General features: G+C 38.6%; 1 protein-coding gene across 2 annotated transcripts in view; it reads left to right on the top strand.

Moving 5' to 3' along the window:
- SGK1 (serum/glucocorticoid regulated kinase 1) overlaps positions 1-19827 on the top strand; it is a 101966-nt gene that overhangs the window by 22058 nt on the left and 60081 nt on the right. Inside the window, exon 2 of one of the 2 annotated variants that reach the window (XM_004673870.2) lies at positions 18801-19016. In XM_004673870.2, the coding sequence (XP_004673927.1) occupies positions 18801-19016 (216 nt within the window). Of the gene's footprint in view, positions 1-18800; positions 19017-19827 lie in introns of those variants that run through there. The other variant, XM_012723288.1, reaches the window with a different exon arrangement.

The following is a 19827-nucleotide window of genomic DNA, read 5'->3' as shown; positions in this document are numbered from 1 at the left end:
ATCAGTTGGCCTGTTCTGCTCCTAACTCTGTCTCTGGTGAGTCCTCTCACACCCCTGCACCTCTGGCCTAAACCCCAGTTCCGTATGACTAAATAAATAAATAAATAAATCTTTTTAACAAAACAAAACAAAACTGTGTCCTCTAGGCCTCCATGTGAATGTAATGTAGGCTTACATTTCAGAACCACAGAATGGGTGGAAGTAGTGTTATGAAGAACATGTGAGGAAGAGGAAACTGCCCCTCAGGCCAAGGAAATAGGGAGCCATCCAGGTCAGTTTTGCTAGTACCTCCACTCTTAATTTTGTTAGTCTTTGGGGTCAAACTACCTAGTTCCCAGGCCAGGAATACATCCTCCAGAGTTTCCCCTGGTAGATGATACCCCACAATAACCCCATTGTGAGTACCCATCATTGGTTTCCTGTACACATGGCCCTAAACCCTGTTTCTAGAGTTGACCACAGGGCACTATTTTGGGCAAGGCTGGGGTCAGAGCTGGGTCTGTGGCTTGGGGATAGAAGCAGATGATGTGGCTTCTTGCTGTCACTGACATCTACATGAGATTCTAGCTCAAATCTGCTGCACGAAGTTTTATTCCAGGGCCAAGCTACACGACCCATTTCAACTTGCTGACTTGCTAAAAAGAAACAAGACTATTAAAATCACCAAATCTTTGAGAAGAATGTAGGACATCTATGAAAACTGATTGATGCACTTTAGGAACCTGAAGTGATGATTTAATCACCATTTATAAGATAAGCATTATCTTAGTAAAAGTTCTGAAATAAGTTCTGAAAACTTTGGTTCACTGGTAAATTAATGTCAGTTGAACTTTGAGTACAAATGAATGAACTTTTTTTCTAGTCAAGAACTAAAATTCTTTCACAACATGACAACTCTGAAAATTAAATATCATTCACTTTTTTTTTTTGGTTCCAGGATAGTAGAAGCAAGCACATGGAGATTTTTAAGAGCTGGAAATAATAGAAAATATATTCAGGCCTAAAACTTAATGTTTTTCATCAGATCAATACCAAATAATATCTTTCACTTTTAGAAATTCATTTTTTAAAGATTTATTTATTTATGCATAGAACTGGGGTACAGGCCAAAGGTGCAGGGCTGCTGAGAGGACTGACAAGAGACAGAGTGGGGAGCAGAACAGGTCGACTGAAGTACACTGCTGCAGGGAGCAGCAGGTGGGTCAGGAGAGGTCTGCCACGCCATGTGGTCACCTCCGGGGTGGGGACTGAACTCATGCTGAAGTGGCTTTAGCTTCTTAGTGCTGCGCTTTAATCCTCTGTGCCACCAGGGAGGGCCCAGAAATTCATTTTTAAAACATTTCTGTCTACAACCTACAAATGAATATAACTGTATATAATTTAATGAAATAAAAGACGGTGGAAACAAGATTATGTTAATTTGTACTAGAACACATGTACAATCCTTCCAGACATAGGCACATAGCAGACGTAGCTTCCACCTAAGAACTAATGATTAATGTTAAGGAGTGAGTCGTTGCAAATGAGAAAATCCATTATACTCACCTCCAGTAGCAAGGGATTATTATTATATTGTAATTATATTTTATAGTGGCTCCATATTTCATCCAAAGTTGCTGAAGAGTAGGAAAAAAAGTAATTATAGCAAGCAGCCCTATGAAGGGTACCTGGGAGAAGGTAACCCTCGGGGAACAAATCTCCACAGGTGAGTGCTTGTGTGTTGGCCCAGAGTTGAGTGCACAGGGAACACTGTAAAAATATATTTCACAGGCATACATGACTGATTTCTAAGCCTCCTCCAAGCTTTGAAGTTATTTTCCTAAGATTCACTCACTAGTTTTGAGAGATGCACAGTCACTTGAGGCATTGCAACAACCTAACACGTTTCTGCATCTCAAAAGTAGTCTTTCTGAAAATTCAGTTCTCTGTTTTATGTTTCTCTAGGGTAGAATTTGCTTTTCTGACTTGAATCTCATCAAAAAATTGTGGAAACTTTACATCACTGAAGCCATTTGGCTGAGAGAAGCTGCCTAGTTTAATAAGAAAAACATTGGCTAGTAGTTTGTAAACTTGCTAACCTCATCCAAGACCTGATCTGTAGCAGAATGGTTGGATGACTTCAGAAAAGCATCAGGTTTTTCTTCTACAAAAAGAGAGAGAGAACCATGTGAGCTGCTTTCCTCAGTAAAGGAATATACCTCTTGGAGCTCTGAGATGGATAAAACAGCCCACAAAATAGAGTATGCTTTCATGAGCCACAGCGAGGGTAAGAGAAGAACAGGTATAAGAGTCAGTAGAATTTCAAACAGCCTTCAAAAAGCTGCAAATAAGGGGCTCCTTTAATGCCTAGAACCAAAATGGACATTATTTTGACATTTCATGGGCAGAATGATTAGAGTTCCGCTTTGATGTGCCCCTGAAGGATTGCTGCCTTCTTTAGAATAATTTTTGGTATATGGAAAGCTCAAATATACCTTAGCTGTTGCTGTAGACTTCTTAAGTTTTTCATCTTTATCTTTCTTGTTTGATCTCTGTGTCAGAGTTCTCTAGGGGAAAAAAAAAAACTCCATGTGGAGATAGATAGATAAAATAAATAAATAATATGAAGAGGGTGACTGAATTGATTCAGGTTGTGGGAATAGCAAATCTGAAGTGCATAGAACATGTGGGAAGTTTGATACAGTAATCATGAGTCAGAATTTTTTTCTCAGAGAAACCTCATTCTTGTTCTTAAAGCCTATCAACTCATTAGACCAGGCCCATCCAAATTACCAAAATTAACCTTTAGTTAAGATCAATTAATTATAGCTATCTATCACATTTATAACACCTCTTCATAGCAAATTAAAGCCTAGATGAAATAATAGTCTAGCCAAGTTGATACCTGTAACTGACCAGCACAGATTTTTTACCCATTCTCCCTGTTCCCTACTTTGTCAAGATGCCTATTAAAACCAGAAGAACAAATTGAAAACCAATACTCCAGACTTGATTAAATAGGACAGAGATCAGTTAATCACCTCCATTGTTCTAGCCTTAGTGTTTCTACTGATATAACCTAATTCATGTATTCTAGAAATGGATGAGACTATTCCTGCAAGACTTAGATTTAACTAAAATTTCTGAGTTATTTTCTACTTAGACTGCTTTTAAGATAGTACCTCTCATTCTACAACTAAGGTTTAAAAAATTAGATAGCTGACCATCACTGGTGCACAGTGGGTTAAAGCACAGCACTAAGAAGATAAAGCCACTTCAGCATGAGTTCAATCTCCATCCCAAAGGTGACCACATGGAGCAGAAGACCTTTTCTGACCCACCCGCTGCTCCCCTCAGCAGTGTACTTCAAAGATCTGCCTGTTCTACTCCCTGTGCTGTCTCTGGGGAAGCCTCTCGCCACCCCTGCATTTCTGGTTTGTACCCCAGGTCTGTATGAATAAATAAATAAATCTTTAAAAATAAATTTTAAAAAAATTAGTTAGTTGACCTGTCAACTGAAAACACTCAAGTACCTAGTTAAACTTTCTTAGTATGTGTTAGTGATTTCTGTGGTACAAGTTATAGATGAGGTTATAGAATGTTAGAACTGAATAAGATCATAAAGATCTTGACTTCCCTTTACCATACTTGCCAAGTGTCTGAACGTTCTCTGAATTAACTCTCTCAACTTTCTGCCTCTTTTGGCAGCCTGTTTCATTTTTGGAAAACAATATGTGAATAACCACAAAGTTAATTTCCTTACATATATATTCATTTTGCCTACTTAGAGAGGGCTCACATGACTTCCTCTGACTACCAGTGTTTTGTCTTCTAATCTTCAACACTGATTAGCTAGGCATGGTCATTACCTTTAAATGAATGAAAAAGAAAATAAAATACTCAGAATTTAAGTTAGGTGCTGTAAATCATGCATCTAATAAATAGTAAGAACAACATTTCAAATCACATATTTTAACACTTGGTAGGAAAACATTTGGTAGGAAAAAATATCAAAATGGACAAAAGTTAAAACTATGAGTGGGTAGGTCAATAAAGTTGGATAAAGGTCTTTAAAAATGTGATTGGGGCCTAGATTTGAGGAAGCTGGAACAGAAAAAAAAAAAAAAAGGCTGTGAGATTTCCAAAGATTAAATCTATTTCATTCCAATCCCACAGTGGCAGATAGGTTATTGACATCTAACACAACAAATAATTGTTGAGTTTGGTTCATGGAAGTCACTACTTATGGCGCCAAGTGATGCAAAGATGTCCAAAGTGAAATCTTTATCCATAAAGAATATAAACTCTAGTATGGGACCCAAATGAAGAAGCTAAATTCCCTCATAAATCATCTGTCCATTCCTTTATCAGTCTAGTCATACAATAAATATTAGGGGTTTTTATGTGTCATCAAAACAGTTATGAATAAGACGATGGTAAAAGGAAGTATATTCTGCAGGGTGGAGAGATTTCTTTCTACAGAGAAAGGCCACTTGAAAGATGTATACTTCTGCAATAAACTTCATCCAAGAAAGGAAAATGATTAAGAGTAAGTTGAGGATTAATGGTAATGGTCCATGAAAATAAATCCTAGCTAGAATCTTCAACGAGTGTATAATCACAGCACAACATGACACATTCACATAGACATCTGAAGTAAAACAGGAGTTCAAGGAGAAAGACATACCCAAGGTTATAATGAGTTTTATACAGATGTTTTCAGAGCCAAGTTTTCAAGTTTGGATAAAATTTGACCAAATGAAACTGAGATGAAGTGAGGAATTATAGAAACCCCTATTCAGAACCTGTGAAAAACAAGGGTCAAAAAGAGTAGGATTTGTTATGACAGAATAATCTATTTGGCTGGCTTATGGTACAAAGAGAAGTAAGCCATGGGACTATGATTTTAAATTTTGCTAGAGCTAGAGGATGGCGGAATCTAAGTAAAATATTAAGTAAAGTGACTTGGTCCTTTCAGTAGACACTGAAGTGTCCTCCGCAGCAAGGAAGAAATAAAATGAAGCTATACTTTGTCGGGTTTTATTTTAAATTTATTTATTTATGTATTCAGAACCAGGGTATAGGTCAGAGGTGCAGGGGTGGTGAAAGGATTTACAAGAGACACAGCAGGGAGCAGAACAAGCAGATTGACACGTACACTGCTGAGGGAGAGCAGGAGGGTCAGGAAGAAGTCTGCTGCGCCACATGGGTCACACTGACAAGGGATCAAAACTGGTGCTCAAGTGTCTGTAGCAAGCTTCATGGTGTTGCACTTTAACGTCATGTGCCACCAGGGAGGGCCCGACACTTGGGTTTCTAAAGATTGTTCCTGATGGGACTGAGAAGAGAAACTGTAGTACTCAGCACATTGCCTGTTCAGCATAGTCCTTCATTCAAGCATCAGTATTTCTTTAGTGCTCATGAAGTTCACAGACACCAGGCCTGAAGTTCAAATCTCTTGTTTTCATTGATAATCTAACTTTGGGGGTTTTCTGTTCACTTTGGTGGATTTATTAGCTAAGGTATCACACACACACACAAATCCACTCCAGAAAACCTAGAAAATTTTTTCCTATATTTTTTATTAATTAAATTAGTTTTCCTTATACTCAGAAAATGTGCACTATATTTCTTTAATGAAATATGAGTGCTTATTTTATTGAACTCTGGACATGGACAAATTTCTTCACATCATTTATTAAGCTGACACTGCTTAGAGTGCTTGAGGACAGCTGGATTGAGCAAAGATGAAGTCTTGGTCATCATCAGTTTACCAAGCATGTAAACAATGACTGCAAGATTTAGAACTGGAAGAGCAATTTAAGTAGAAGCAATTTGATAGTGTTTTTAGCCATGTGCAATCTATATCACAATCTACTCGGTCACTTCAACAAAAAGTTTCTATTCCAGCTCCTTACTCCCTATATCTGGACTGATGTTCAGTCGGTACTAAAATATTTCCATAGCTGTCCAGAACCCTCTGAATGCCCCTTGCCCCTATCCAACCAGCTATCTCTGCCTGTCCAAGGAACTGCCCACACCCTCTGCAACCCAGCAAGCAAAGGGCGAAGCTTGGCTTTCAGAAACCTAATAGATGCTGCATGGGGACTAGAGTCAACATCTGTGCTCTCTGACCCTGCTGTTCATTTTGGGAAATATTTCAGATTATTACACCTGTCGAAAAGCAGCTTTCTTTTCCATGTAATTTCATTCCTCACATCTAAAGCCACCGTGGTCCACAATTATCATGCACACTCTGGAATCTGGGTGCAAAGTGTTTCTCTCTCTCTCTGTTTTATTTTTCACTAAATAGATTGTTATTTCAGGCTTGTCCACAGGACAACAGATGGGAGGCTGCTATTTCTTTAGGGAACTTCCTAGAGCTTGCAATGTTAAAAAGGAGAGAGGACTCAAACTCCCAGCTTCAGTATGAAAACCCATCTTGGAGGCCTCTGGTTGGCTCTATCTGGGTTATACAACACTCTTTGGATCACTCCCCTTAGCCAGAGGCGCTGGCTGGATTTTGCAGTTGTCTTTGCTTGAGCCACACGCCTCTCCTGTTCAGGTATCCATGTCCAGCCCTTGGCAAGTCCCTCCAATCCCAGGATTTGAGGTGAGTAGTTACTAAAAGAGAGATTGGGGTTGGAGGTGGGAGTGGCTGCTATTACCATAAAAAGAGCCAAGGATGCCAGTGTGAGAAAAATAATGAATGCACCCAACACTAAGTTTTCTAGGCAAAATCAAAGGTTTATATTTTTGTTTACAAGAGTGTGGCCTAGTGATCACTGGACATCTGATGATTACAAATGTGTATATAAACTCAATACCTGCTTTGAGTGTAGTTGGGGACCATCCCGATCACAGATTATTGGGGGGCAGAACAGGCAGGGTCTTAAGGTGGGAGTGGCGTTGGTGGGTGGAGATTCCTAAAAGGGGGGAAAAGAGGAGTGGGCGTGAGAAGACAGGGGAATCAGAGTTGGGTGCAAGTCTTCCTTTTCTGCTCTTAGCAGAAGTTTATTTTATACATTAGGAGCAAGCAGTGGGATGACATCAGCACATGAACTGGGCTGAGAGATTATAATCATCTTTTTTTCTAAGAACAGTTTAGGGTCGTATTGACCTTTAGCTGAGATAAAACATTCATTATTCTTAAAATCAATCTATTAAAGTTAAGATAGGTTCATAAATTCATAAAATTTAAGGCTAACATTGCTATATTTACCACAGTGATGGTTGGCTAAAATAAAATCCCTTTAAACCTGAAATGCTACTTAATGATCTTCATTCTCATTGAGACATCTTAGAGGGTAAAGTCAGGACTAGGGTGGAGGCTGAGTTGGAGATGTGAAAAAGGGTAAAGTGAGGTCGCTGACCAAGGAGAAGTTGTGAAAGAGAGTAAAGTCAAGTCGAGGACTAGGTTGGAGAAGTTTTCTTGTAGATAAATCATTAAAGGAGATAGTAAGATTCCTCATTTAAAGATTAAGCAATAGAAAGCTTAAGTAAGCTAGTAGAGAGATAAAATTTGGATTCTCATTCAGGCAGTAAAAGAACTCGTAATTTTTAGCATGTTCTTGTTCTGTCTTATTTTACAGTATTGATTTTGCTATAATAGCCTATTGCTTTTATTAATCACCCCATTGTAATATTTTTGACTTTAAGAAGAATTTCCTGCCCTGGGGCAGTGTTTGCTTGCCTGGGCCAGGCAGCATCTTATGAGGCTAGGGTAATTCAGTTGCAAGCTGATGGTTGCTCAGAATATTTTGATATTACAAAAAAATGGGAGTCATAACATGAGCTAGTGTGTAAACTGATTTTTCATAGCTTTTCCTTTTCTATCCGGAAATTGTCAGTCGATAGAAGTTGCACAGCTTATGTCAGAGTGTTGGTTTTGTAGTAAAAGATTGCACAAGGGCCAATCACATGTTTCTGTGAGCCATCTTTTCATGAAAAAGTTTTGAAGCACTCTCCAAACAGATGAAGGATTTATTATTTCCTTTGGGGCATTCATGAGCATCATATTAATCATATTAATATGGGCATCAGGTGCATATTTCTAGAATATGGGCTGCATTTCCATTTCCTTTTTCCTGGAGCAAGCAAGCTTTCCTATAGCAAGTCATCGCTATACATTGACACCACTTTCAGGGGTGGGGTAACCATAGGTGATGTGGCAGTTGTGTTTTTGATTCTGATCTTTCAATTTGAATATTTTGGTTTGCATATTACAACAGTGTGTGGGTTCAAAAAAATGCCTTTTTTCCTTGTCCACTTCCATAGACTCATCAAATTAACAGTCACTTCCCTCTGTATTAATTATGCTACTGTCAATTTGTTTTCCAAATTCTTTAACTTCCAGAGGATCTTTTGTTACAGGGAAAGGAGAGGGGCACCACTGAACCCCAAACCTGCCTGCTCTAAGTGGGTCTGCCATCCGCCACATCAAGACAAAACATATAAAACTTTAATGAAAAGGGACTTTAATACAGTGAGTATACAGCACAGAAGACAAAGAATGTAATGTCTAAATCAAACACCTGAAGTTACCCATCCCCTCGTGGGCAAAAGTCCATCCAAAGGGATTGGCCCAAAGCAAGGCCTGAAAGCCACCACAAGACTAAAGCACCTTTTGGCCGGGACCCATGGAAAAGGGTCAGAAATGGCCAGACAAATCTGGGAGAAAAAGAGCAAAATAAAAATCAATATAAAGACTGCCATAATCACCTCCCTACAGGTATCTCACCCACATCTGCCTTAACTGTTACAGGGTCAGGAAACAAGCACGGTTTCTTCCTCACATGCTTGCTGCTCCATGTGGCTTCCTTAGGTCTCCTTCTGGCTCTCCATCCTGCTTCCTTCTTCTTCCTCCCATTCCTTTTCTTCTCTATTTTTTCTCTCCTCAGCTCCATCCTACTTTTGGGTGGGGCAGGGAACCTGGAACTTCCCCTTTTCCTAGGGACCACCCTGTTACACTTTAAATATCTGCAGTTCCTTCTCAGTCCCTTCTCCTGACTCCACATTTCCAGAACACTACAAAATTCCTAGACCTGGCGATAATTAGCAAATATTTATTAGTTTTGTCTTTGTGTTTTCAGGGAATAACTGTAGCATACCATTTTCTTCATAAAACATGAAATAAAAAAAAATAGAATATCAAAGCTAATACTTTTACCAACATAGTACAACCTTTATTTGGAGGAAAACTGGTTTTGCATAAAATTGAAAACTTCTTTTATAAGGGGATGCAGTGAAGAAACAGCAACATTAAAGAGTAGTTACAAGGCTCCACTTTGGGTGTTAATCATCTTCCCTTTCATGTAATACTTTTGATTCAATTAAGTAATGTACACAGTTTGAATAGATACTTTCATTCAGTCTTTATCATTTAAAATCATTTAAAGAAATTTTCTAACAACTGCCCTTAAGATCATTATTTCAGAAGTCTTGTGGGTTTATTTATTTATTTATTTATTTATTTCAGTTTATCTAGTGGAGGAAATAGAAAGTTATGGAAGAATGTGACTGGCATGCCACGCAGGGGAACATATACTGGCAACAACAAATGTTATTTGATCATTTGTTCTTTCAACAAACCTGTACTGAGCACCCCACTGTAGCAGAACAGGGAGTCCCAATCATAACACCAATCAGAAAACCTTTAAATAAATAGCTTTGAATCTGTGACATGCCATGAGGAACTGCAAGGATTAACTGCTTCAAGCCTTTCACTTTATAGTAAGGTCAGTGAAGTTCTAATGAGTTAACTGTTTTATTGTAAGTAGTTTCCAAGTTAAAACTGGAACCTAATTCTCTTAATCAATCTCATTATTCATTCTGTAGAAAGTCACTTTAAAAAAAAAATTATTTAGGCCATCCCTGGTGGCGCAGCGGGTTAAAGCACTGCACTGAGAAGCTAAAGCCACTTCCGCGTGAGTTGGATTCCCGCCTGCCCCGGAGGTGACCACATGGCGTGGCAGACCTCTCCTGACCCGCCCGCTGCTCCCCTCAGCAGTGTACTTCATCGATCTGCCTGTTCTGCTCCCCACTCTGTCTCTGGTGAAGCTTCTCACTGCCCCTGTACCTCTGGCCTATATCCTAGTTCTGTGTGAAAAAATAAATAATTTTTTTTAAGATTTATTTATTTGTGCATACATAGTTGGGGTACAGGCCAGAGGCTCAGGGGCAGCAAGAGGCTTCACTAAAGACAGAGTTGGGAGCAGAACAGGCAGATCGATGAAGTACACTGCTGAGGGGAGCAGCGGGTGGGTCAGGAAAGGTATGCTGCACCATGTGGTCACCTCCAGGACTGGGGATCAAACTCATGCTGAAGTGGCTTTAGCTTCTTAGTGCTGTGCTTTAACCTGCTGCACCACCAGGGACGGCCCAAAAATCACTTTTGTGTCTTAAAATTTTGTGTTGTTATTCATTCAATTGTGAGGAAATCCAAATCTCTTATAAGCTAACTGCTTAACCTCGAAATAACATAGAAACATTACTAGGCTCATACCCAATTCTTCCTTTAATCATCAATATCTATGAATTTATAATATGCTAAAATGATTACAGAATCTAACAGTTACATGAAATAGTAAACCTTTGACACTGTATGAGAGTTGGGGGGTAGAGGAGAATGGATGGGAAGGAGAGGTCTTTGAAGAACAGTAATGTAGGGTCCCAATGGGGACACAGGAAGGCACTCTGCCACCCATGGGGATAACCCCTCCCAGACCCACTTCCTGGTTTGCTCAGTGACATATTCATTCATCCACACCTCCGAGGTCTCACTCATTTTGCACTCCATTACAGCCCTTGTGACCTTCATCAGGGTCACACGAGCTTGAAAAACAAAGTTTAAAAAACTTAAAAGTCACTGGTAGCCTTCATTAAAAAAAAAAAAAAATTCTCCTAGGACTATCCAGGCTTGGAAAGAGCTTGGAGAAGATGGGCTTTCTTGAGTCAAGCACCATACTTCCTTGCATGTTTAACCCTCATATAACACTAATGAGGCAGGAATTATCTTTATCTCTCTCTCTAAAACTGAGCTCTGGGAAGGTTCTGTCAGTGGTCCAAAGGTACTCTAGCCTTTTTGGCCAGGTGGTATTCTAGAGCTTGTACTTTTAATGCTTGGCTACTACTGTGCTATGGTAAATGCAGGCTTGTGAGTCAGTCTCTAAAATACAAGGACACTCACATAAGGGGCATCAGACAATTGCATTCGTTTGTACCCCTACCACCCAACATGGCACCAGACAGATAGTTATTGAACTTTTATTGAAAATTTGAAATGCTGTATTGTTTGTAGCCAGGTAATACCAAGAAGTGTCCATTAGAAGAGGCAATGAGGTTAATTGACATCTTGGTTAAAACTTGTTTCCATGGAGTTAAACTCTTTTTGGCATGTTCTTCACCTTAGAAACATTAAATATGAATGATGCATAAATATTGTCTGATGAATAAACTTCAGTGGGTTGAGCAGAGAAGCAATAGATATCTTTTTTTTTTTTTAAACTTGACTAAGGAAGGAAAGAATTGGGTGGTGATGTGAGAGGATCACTGGAAAAAGGAAGAGTTTGTGGGTGAAAAGAAGGTTTTATGGTTTTAGTTGGTTTGCTTTTTAGAAGGGTTGCCAGAATAACATGTTAAATATGCTAGTGTAACCAAGAAGAAAGTTAAAGACCCTGGGATGGGGGATACTTGGAAGAGACAGAAGGGGAAGTTTCCAAGCTCTATGGGTAGGTGGGTAATGCCAGAGATCATCCCACAGGTGGTAGAGTGTCTTCCTGCATCCCCATTGGGACCCTACATAACTGTTCTTCGAAGACCTCTCCTTCCCTTCCATTCTCCTCTCCCCACAACTCTCACATAGTGTCAAAGGTTTACTATTTCATGTAACTGTTAGATTCTATAATCCAGAATGGCTATTTCTTTTGAGTCTTATTTTTCAATTCCAAAAGCAAATAGCACCCAAGGTCCCTTAATGATGTTACCTGAAATAATTCTCTAACTTCCTCTTCTTTCTTTTTTTAAATGCACTAAGTACATGAAATATGAATTCAAACTAAAAGGATCAGTCCCATAACTTAAAGAACTAAGAAAAATTTACCTCCATTTCAAAAGTCTTATATGGGAGAATTCCTGAACTTTTTCAATTAAAAATCTGGTGGTTGTGGGTGCTACCATGGGGAAAGGGAAGAAGGGAATTTGATACTTCTGGATCTGGGACTAAAGGGCAAGGATCCATATAACCACAAGGTGGGTGCAGGGGAGAAGCTGGTATCTGGAAGAGATGGAATTAGGGGTGCTCTCCTCTGTGAGCAGCAAGATAGCAAAGCAAACAGAGATGCACCCTCTTTCTTTCCTGCCTCTTCTGCCTAATTCTCCAAGGTTAAATTAGATCTGGACAGTTAGCGTGGGATGCAAGTAACCTGGTCAAGGCTGAGAGGAAAGGACAAGGAAATCCCAACTGCACTAGCATGGAAGAATCTAGAATTCCAAACGCCATTCTGTCTTTTTGGATGCTTGTTCTGGAGAGGGATTGTGTCAGAGAAATTAATTATGTAGAGCATAGTTATCACCCTGATAGAGGTTGGTAGCAAAGCATGTTAAAATCTGTAAATGTATGAGTATGAAGTCATCAAGCAATTTCCATTTTATTGCCTACTATTTATAAGACTACATGCTAGCCTCTGTGGAATTAAAAAAAAAAAAAAAAGCCGAAGTAACTGTCCTCATCCTTATGGTTCAGTTGGAAAGATAACATAGGCACCAGTGAATTTAAAAAGTCCCATGATATAAGCAAAAAACTCTACAGATGTTCAGAGAACAGAAAGCTATGTGATGAGAAGGCATAGCTGGAGTGAAGAAGTCAGATGACTATCACTGACCTTGATTATGACACTGTTAACAATTTAACAGTCTCACCATGAAGTACATCCCACCCTCCACCCCACCCACAGCAACAAGGTAAGAATTTGCTTCCAGGAAACTTCCCCTGAATTCCATTAATGTCCTAAGGTATCCACTGGTAGTCTCTAAAAGAGGTGTAGCTGTGGAGTTCCCTTGTAATAATCAACTGGATTACCCAAATAATTTCACTAGAAAACTTGTTTGCCTATCGCAAAGTAAAGTTACTGTGGCATCACAGAAATAAAACTGATTGCCTCTATTAAAAAGATAACCCTTTGGAAATGACAGAAATTGTATCCAACATCAAATTCACTTGGATTTTAAAGGATAAGGCAGCTCTCCACTCCCAAAAAGCAAAAAGAATGATGCAATGTGCTGGCGCTGCCTTAGGAATTCCCAAATAAGTACCTGAACACTCTATAATTTTTCTGCATCATTTGATATCATTATCAGCTGACCACTTTAAATTAAGAATAATATCTGTTTGCCATTACATAATAGGGGGAAAAAAAACCACAAGTGGAAAATCCCTAGAAGCTGGCCAATATCCTTAATCGCATCTGGTGATTTTCTAGTCTGAAGGATTATTGCTTTTTTTTGTTTGTTTGTTTTCAAAAAAAGAAATTAATAAATGAGGGCAGACTGGGTTTTGCAAGGAAACTAGATTCCTATTTTGCATATAGATGGTCAAGAAAGAGTAACTGTATGGTTAAAAGAAGTCTGATGTCTTGAGAGGAGATTGTTTTTTAAAATGGAGCAACTTGGAGGCTCCTATAAATCCCAAGTGAGGGAATTTTTTATTTGTTCAGGTAAGTAGATGTCTTGGCCAGGTCTATGTTGGCCTGTGTTCATTTACAATGCTCTCCACAAGCCGTTATGTAGCTCTGAATAACACTGCGGTCCAGGTGGCCAAGCAGCCAGTGCTGGGGCTTGTATCCGGGCATTCATTTTTCTCACACACACACAGCTGCTACAGCTTTTCCAGAGCCATTGTGACTGGTCTCTGAGGGGCTCCTGAGGCCTCTCACAGCCAGCTACTCCCTCCCACCAAGCAATTCAGTGCCTGAAGGAACACAATAGGCCAGTTGTAGCTTGAACTCCCTCAAGGACAGAGGGAGGGCTTCTCTCCACTCAGCAGTTTTAGAGGGCACCTTGCCTGGACTCAAAGGCAGGAAGGAAGGCCTGGTGCATTCACTCACAGCCCAGCCACACTCTCCACATCAGGTAAGCACCATAAATCCTGTCATTAATCAGGCCTAAAAGAAAACCACTTGGGACACTATTAAACCAGTGAAATATGTAAAGAAATAGCGAAGAAGGGACACAGTGAAGCCCATAGGAGGACTTTACCTAAGGAGATTAAAGATCTTAAAGCAAAGCATGCAATTATTGCAACTGTCCTATTACAAAATGTTTTACTATATCTATTTTTATAAGTAACGCCTTCCTCCCAATGCATCTGGAGATGAGGAGTATTTCTAAATTTCCTTTGCCACATCCTCTAAGGAAAGAGGAGGAATATCTTATTGCCATGTTCATGAAGCTCAGGAAGAAATCATTTGGAGTCAGGACTTTCTCTAATGAAATACCAATCATACCCATGCCTTGCACCCCCGTGGAATGGGTTCAACCACAAAACACATACCCCTTCTTAGAAGACTTGAGTAAATCATATTTCAGTGTGTTTGAGTTAAATATAATCAATTCTAATAATCAAAGCTCCAGAAAAATGAGCATAACACCTACTAGACACATACTGCTTTCCTCTGCTTTCTGAAAGGCGTCAGGAGAAAAAGACTGTTTCAAGTTTCCAACTTACACTTGCAACCGGACTCTTTCCCCTGAAATACAGCTTTCAGGACCCAGCTGCCTATTTGATAGCCTACTTGGATGTCAAAGAGCCTTGATGCCTCAGGCAGCCCAGGGGCCTCCTCATGAGGTTTTCTTTTCTCCTACAATTAAAACTGGATTCTCCAACCCCCTGGGATCAGGAATACATGGCCTGCAGTTCTCCTACAGATTAAGTGCATTTGTTTATTTTATTGAAGAATTTAGTTTTTTGAATAAATAGAATTTTTTTTTTAGCCATACTTCAAGGAGGGCAGGTCTTCGGGCATGTATCTTACTAGCAACTCTATTCTCAATGTTACACATAATTGGTCTGCACTGATGAATTACTGAATGAATGAAAGTCAAAGTAGTGAAGCAACTAGATTATATTTTTAAATATTAGTAGATAACAAATCATTTCATTTCTACTTCATAGAACTCTACTTCAAAGCTATTCTACTTGACAGAATAACTTCAAAGTTTAAATTGGGACCCCTGTTTGCTTGTTTAATTGGATTTTTTGTTTTTTATTTGAACTTAAATGTCCTTCAACAAACACAAATCCCCAGTTTGCCACACTACCCATCACTCCCTATTTGTGTACCCTGGTCATGAGACTTTAGACATTTCCTATCCCTGTTTCTGAAAACTTTGCATTTGCCAGTAGAAACGATCAATGTTTAGCTGAAACCAATAGATAAAGATTTTACCACATAATAGTTTTCAGTGTGATTTTGGGCAATTTACTAAAGTCTTTGGGTCTCTTCCAACTCTAAAATTCTATAAAAACATCTCCTGGTTGTGTTTGGACTTATGACAGATTTTGTTCAAGGTCATTTGAACTATTTTAGAGTTTTTAGCTGGAAATCAAATGAAATTATAATTTCTTATGTGATTCATAACCCTTACGATTGTTAATAGTCAACAGATCATTTAAGTTTAGAGGTCATTTATACTTTAACTTAAGATATAATCTATCTAAACTTTTGTCCTTTGATAAGAACAGGTTTTTTTCTATAACCTGAAGAAAGATTAGATTTAATCACATGGACATTTTTCCATTATGAATTTCATAATTGTAAGATGATATTGCAAGAGATTTATTCTAAATATATTGGCCCATTAAATAAATGTAAATAACATTTTACTATACCAAGTTTTTTTTTTGTTTTTTTTTAAGATTTATTTATTTGTGCATGCAGAACTGGGGTACAGGCCAGAGGCTCAGGGGCAGTGAGAGGACTCACCAGAGACAGAGTTGGGAGCAGAACAGGCAGATCGACAAAGTACACTGCTGAGGGGAGCAGCGGGCGGGTCAGGAGAGGTCTGCGGCGCCATGTGGTCACTTCCCGGGCAGGCGGGGATCGAACTCATGCGGAAGCGGCTTTAGATTCTCAGTGCTGTGCTTTAACCCGCTGCGCCACCAGGGAGGGCCTATACCAAGATTTTTAAATTTTTTAAATATATTTATTATATCATCCTTCATTTTTTTTTGTTTTTAAGATTCATTTATTTGTGCATACAGAACTGGTGTTCACCAGAGAAAGAATGGGGAACAGAACAGGCAGATCGACGAAGTACACTGCTGAGGGGAGCAGCGGGCGGGTCAGGAGAGGTCTGCAGCGCCATGTGGATCACACCCCCCCCGCCAGGCGGGAATCAAACTCATGCGCTCATGCGGAAGTGGCTTCCTCTTCCTCCCCTACAGAATGTCTCTGATCTATAAATGCCTAATGATTTTGATTTTTGCTTTACTACAGTTACTTTTTTTCCTGATGCCTTTTTGTTTTCTCTATACCAAAATTTTTAATCAGACAGGCCATACAAATTCATTTGAAGATAATCTGTTCAAAATTCTATTCATAGTAATCCCTAAGTTAAATCAACTTGGCAAAAGAGACATTGAAAGTAAGCCAGAATAAAAGATTGACTTTAAAAAGCAAGGTTGGAAACTAATCAGAAATGATTACCAAACTTCAAGTTCCAAATCCTCTGAATAAGAATAATAAAAAACATTTTCCATCTCTAGTGAAATTTAATGTTTTAGATTGATCAAAAACACATTTGGTATGAACATTAGGGAGAGAGACTGTATTGTAGTCTCAAACTTTCAGAGTTTCATCTAGACTTTCATTAATGAATCAAATAAACACTTTGAATATACCTACTAATGTTTATGGGACCCTATAGTGCAAGGAATACTGGAGGAAACCTCCTAAATGACTCTTAAATGACTATTGAAAAGAGTACATATAAATACTATTGCAATTAAAAGTCACATATGTAGCCAAAGAAAGAATTATGATGATTTTAATTCCTTAAGATTCTTATAAACTTTAAAGAAAGTATTCTTAAAAAAAAAAAGGAAAAGACATTGTACAAAGAGGAAAAAATAAAACACTCATATTCCTATCACTGAACACAACAGTTTCTATTTTGCTGTTGCTAATTTTTTCATCTATAGATAGTCATATATTTTTACATTTGTAATTACAGTGATTGAACAATTCTTCGTTTGGTGTTCTTCATGTAATTATGTTCTGAACATTTCCCATATTGTCACAGACACATCACAATATTGATTTTTAGTGATGGCATAATATTCCATCAAATTGCTTAAACATTCTTTTACTATTGCAATCTTACTTTAATAGCATTTTTAAAATTAATTGTAGCATTATTCATTAAAATTCAGCACTGTGATTTTGTTTCTTAGTCCTTTTAGTATTATGCTAATTTCACTAATTGGTTAACTATAAAAGGGTCCTCAGGAGTTTCAATGAGCATGGAAAAGGCATAAAAAGTTAAAATAAATTTCAAACATCCAATGACTATGGTCTACAGCACTTTAATGGGTGTTAAATCTGCCTGAGTGTGAAGGAGTGGGTTCTGGATTCAATATATCTGACTTCTGCCTTTACTTGAGTCTAAGATTGTGTCTGAGGGACACCTGCTTCATCTCTCTTTGGCTATTTTCTCACCTTAAAATGGAATTAATCATAGTGCCCATCGTGTAAGCCTGTCCTAAGGATTAAACAAGATGAAGCATGTCAGATATGTAGGAGAGCTATATAAATATTCCTTCTAGTATAAAAATAACTTTTTTTTTTCTGTACCTTACAGGAACTTCATAATCAAGCAAGACAAATAGGTGAATTTTAGAACTTTACCAACTTGATCTTTTTCTCAGCTAGAAGCAACTTCTAATACAACTGAGTTTTTGTAATAGTGAAACATGCTAATTCATTTAGCAACAATTAGATCCTAAATTATGGGGTTAGTATTTTCTCTAATTAGAATAACTAGCAATCCACATTAGACATTTGTGAACTAGCAATGTCTCAGGAAAATCATTCAGTAAAAGTAGAAGTAGGAAAGTCGCCAGCTATTGAACACTATATACCAGGTAAAACACTTGAATATTGAAAACCATTGTCAAGTCTTTACAACAGCCTGAGAAGAAATATTATTATCTCAGTCTTATCCAGGGGGAGACAGAATCGGCAAGAGAAAATGGACAGCCAGAAATACCCAGTCCGGGTAAAGGAGTGGTCAACATTTGGGTCATTATTAAGCCTCCTAGAGCAGTTGCAATGAAACAAGTCAGAAGGAAAAAGAAAACTACTGGATGGTTTCACTTATAGGAGGAAGATAGGGGATCAAGGAAAAAACAAAAATAAACAAATATAAATGAGAGACATTCTGCAGGGGAGGGGGAGGGAAAGGGATCAAAATATAGCGTGGGGGAGGGGAGAGTACAAGGACTGTGGTGATGCACCTGGGTGAACTTGTGGTAGAAATTCTATGGGGGTGCCAGAGAAAAGAAAGCAAACGTTGTAAGAAAAGATACATTACTTGATTTTTTTTTTTTTTTAAGGAAAAGAAATGGAAGCCTCCAACAGCAACGTTAAGGCAATGCTGTTTTACAAATAAATTATCCATGGGAAAAAATGAACAGAAAGAGCAGTTATGAAACTAAATCTCCTTTCATGATTTTTCATTAGCCAAATTTCCCACCTAAGGGTACCCCATGAAACATCAGAAGAGGCCAAATCGTTTATTTTTTCTCTTTTGCACCTTGTGTACAGGTACGAAGATGGATCAAGAGCCCAATGGTCAGTGTGGACAAGCATCAGAGTCCCAGCCTGAAGTATGGGGGCCCCTCTGTGGCGCACATCCCGCCCGGAGAGCCCGACTTTCAGCCTTCCTTGTGCCAGCTCTGCCTGGGAGATCACACTTTACAAAGAGGAGCTTACCCTCAGGAGAAGGAATCCTGCTCGTGGGAAAGTCCACCTGGGTGTGAAGTAAGTTTCTTTTTACTATTGATCCAATGTACTAATTTTCTTAGTAGATGTTTTTCAAAAACAGTTTTAGGTTCAGGGCAAAAGTGAAAGGGAAGTAGAAAGATTTCCCAACACTCCCTGCTCCTCCCCACACATGCATGGTCTCCCCCATCAACATCTCCCTTGAGAGTAAAATGTTTGAAGTGATGAACCTGCACTGACAAAGCATTACCTAAAGTCCACAGTTTACGTCAGCGTGTACTCTGGATGCTGTGTGTGCAGTGAGTTTGGACAAGTTTATAATGGCATCTATCCATCATTAGAGTTTGAAACAAAATAGTTCATTGCTAAAAGCCCTCTGTGCTAAGCCATTGTATCCTCCCTGATCCCTGGGCCCTGGCAACCACTGACTTTTTTTTTTTTTTTTTTACTGTTTCCATAATTTTGCCTTTTTCAGATGACATATACCTGGAATCACATAGTATATGGCCCTATTTTTTTTATGGTGCTCTAACAGTGACATAGAATTGATTTGGTCAAGTAGAAATTCCTCATAAGTTGACTGATCACACAGAAATGAATTTTTGCATGATTCAAGAAATATATCATAATAGTGATCTGTAGGTTTATAGCATCCACTAATTAGCACAACATGATCTGACCCATAGAGAGCATTATATCATCTTTTATTATTTTTCCCAAATTCACTCATATTTTACTGACATATTTTTCCCTTCTACTCCAAATTTTTTTTTTAAGATATATTTATTTGTTCATACAGAACTGGGGTACAGGCCAGAGGCTCAAGGGCAGCGAGAGGTTTCACCAGAGA

This window comes from Condylura cristata, unplaced genomic scaffold (assembly GCF_000260355.1).
Source record: "Condylura cristata isolate star-nosed mole 26May11 unplaced genomic scaffold, ConCri1.0 scaffold00001, whole genome shotgun sequence".
Lineage (NCBI taxonomy): Eukaryota > Metazoa > Chordata > Mammalia > Eulipotyphla > Talpidae > Condylura > Condylura cristata.
This window is presented reverse-complemented; position numbering and strand designations above follow the sequence as displayed.